At 46.5% G+C, this 1,854-nt stretch overlaps 1 protein-coding gene across 1 annotated transcript in view; it reads left to right on the forward strand.

Moving 5' to 3' along the window:
* Positions 1-221: 221 nt before the first annotated feature.
* The window catches only part of LOC111721828 (serine/threonine-protein phosphatase CPPED1-like), a 10,848-nt gene continuing 9,215 nt past the window's right edge, over positions 222-1,854 (forward strand). Inside the window, exon 1 of the mRNA XM_023507561.1 lies at positions 222-436. Within this exon, the coding sequence (XP_023363329.1) occupies positions 283-436 (154 nt within the window). The 5' untranslated portion in view covers positions 222-282. The remainder of the gene's footprint in view (positions 437-1,854) is intronic.

The raw sequence follows: 1,854 nt of genomic DNA on the forward strand, positions 1-1,854 counted from the left end.
CCTGGCCTTTGGGAATCACCAGGTCCCAGGCATAATTAGTATAAATCAAAAATCTCTAGACTGTGACAGGAAAATGGTATGTTTGAACAGCAGTTTATTAAAATGACCTACTTAATTTAGGAAAAATATTGTATCCACTTGTGTGGGTAACCTGGTTGCTCTCCCTGGCGGATTTTACATTTCTCCCTCTCTTCTTTCTCTCTTTTTCTTTTTTAAGAAAAGGAAAGGGAATGGAAGGGTCCATTCTACTTTATCCAGGGTGCAGACCCACAGTTTGGACTGATGAAGGCCTGGTCCACTGGGAACTGTGACAGTGGCGGTGACGAGTGGGAGCAGGAGAAGCGGCTCACTGAGCAGGCCGTCCAGGCCATCAACAAGCTGGAGCCCAGACCCAGGTTCTTCGTTCTGTGTGGTGACCTCATCCACGCCATGCCAGGTGAGAGGTGGCTTGTCCCTTGTGGCTTTTCCTCCTCATTTGGGCAGAAAAAAAGTAAAAAAAATTTGCTCCAGAGACATCATGATGAGGTGAGAGCCCATTCTTCCCCTTCATGACTGAGCGCCAGAGAGTGCACACTCATTTTATATTTAGAGTCTGGCGAGATTAATCACAGTAATTAGGCAGAGCTGCAGTTCTGATCATCTGAGCTTCATATGAAAAATGGGACAGATTCCCACGTATCATCTTTCTGCATTTCCAGGGACAAACTTGAACTGCTTCCAGACACACCATATCCATAAATGTAATCTCATTTCCTTTCTTCTTAACGCTTTTATTTCTTCATGTATTTGTTGGTGCTTTTTTGGTTGCAAGTGACAGAAATCTGGATTAAGTTTTTTTTAGAGTGTGTATTGCCTCCTGGGATTGTAAAGTACAGGGGCAGATCTGGCCTTTAGGTACAGCTGGATTCAGGGGTTCAGAGCTTGTTAATAGGACTCCATCCCTTCCATCACTGAGCTCTCCTTTTATTCACATGGGGCCCTTTGCTAGATAGTGGCTCCTGGGAGCTCTAGGTTTATATGCTTTTCATAGTCTTGGTGGTTCAAAGTCCCCTTGGGCAGCACCTGTGGCTTAAAAGAGTAGGGTGCTGGCCCATATACCGGAGGTGGTAGGTTCAAACCCGGCCCAGGCCAAAAAAGAAAAAATGCAAAGTCCCAGACCAATGTAGCTCACATGGCCCCCTGCAGCTGTGGTGTGGGGTTGGTTCCACTACACCCATGTGGTCTGAAGAGCACGTGGTTCCCCTAAAGAAAAGTGAAATACTAGAAATGCAACAATCACACATGCTTTCTGAAACTCACTTTCTTTTTTGCTTTTTCCTACTCTTAAGACTTCTCTTAGGGAAGAATCAAGTCCAGTAAGCAAGTTAATAAGCAAATGGAAAATGTCCTGTCCCTCAGGCAGACAGAGGTGACCTAAAGACCATTGCAGAAAACACAATAGTGGTCTGTAGGTATCTGTTTTTGGCTAACTTCACCTTGCAAACCAAGACCTTTAGTCCTGTTGCGATGTCTAACCCTTTCAGGAGCTGAGGCACCCTGGAAGAAGCCTGCGTGAATTAGTTCTTCCCCACTGATACACTCTCTTCTGATAGCCCCTTTCCAGAACAAAACTCTGATGATGAATGGAAAAGGGCAGGGAAAATTGCTCTGTCTAAAGTCCAGGGCATGTAGCCGGCAGAGAGAACCCTGAGACCTACCCTCAATCTTGGCTTACTTGCATTTATACAGAGCCATGTATTATGGACATGCCGTGTTGCCAGCTCTCACCAAGTGGAACCGTGGTGCCCTCCCTGGTGAGGCAGCCGTCATGGCCGGCTCTCACCAAGTGGAACCGTGGTGCCCTCCCTGGTGAGG

This window comes from Otolemur garnettii, unplaced genomic scaffold (genome assembly GCF_000181295.1).
Source record: "Otolemur garnettii isolate 467f Iridium unplaced genomic scaffold, OtoGar3 scaffold00189, whole genome shotgun sequence".
In the NCBI taxonomy this organism is placed as follows: domain Eukaryota; kingdom Metazoa; phylum Chordata; class Mammalia; order Primates; family Galagidae; genus Otolemur; species Otolemur garnettii.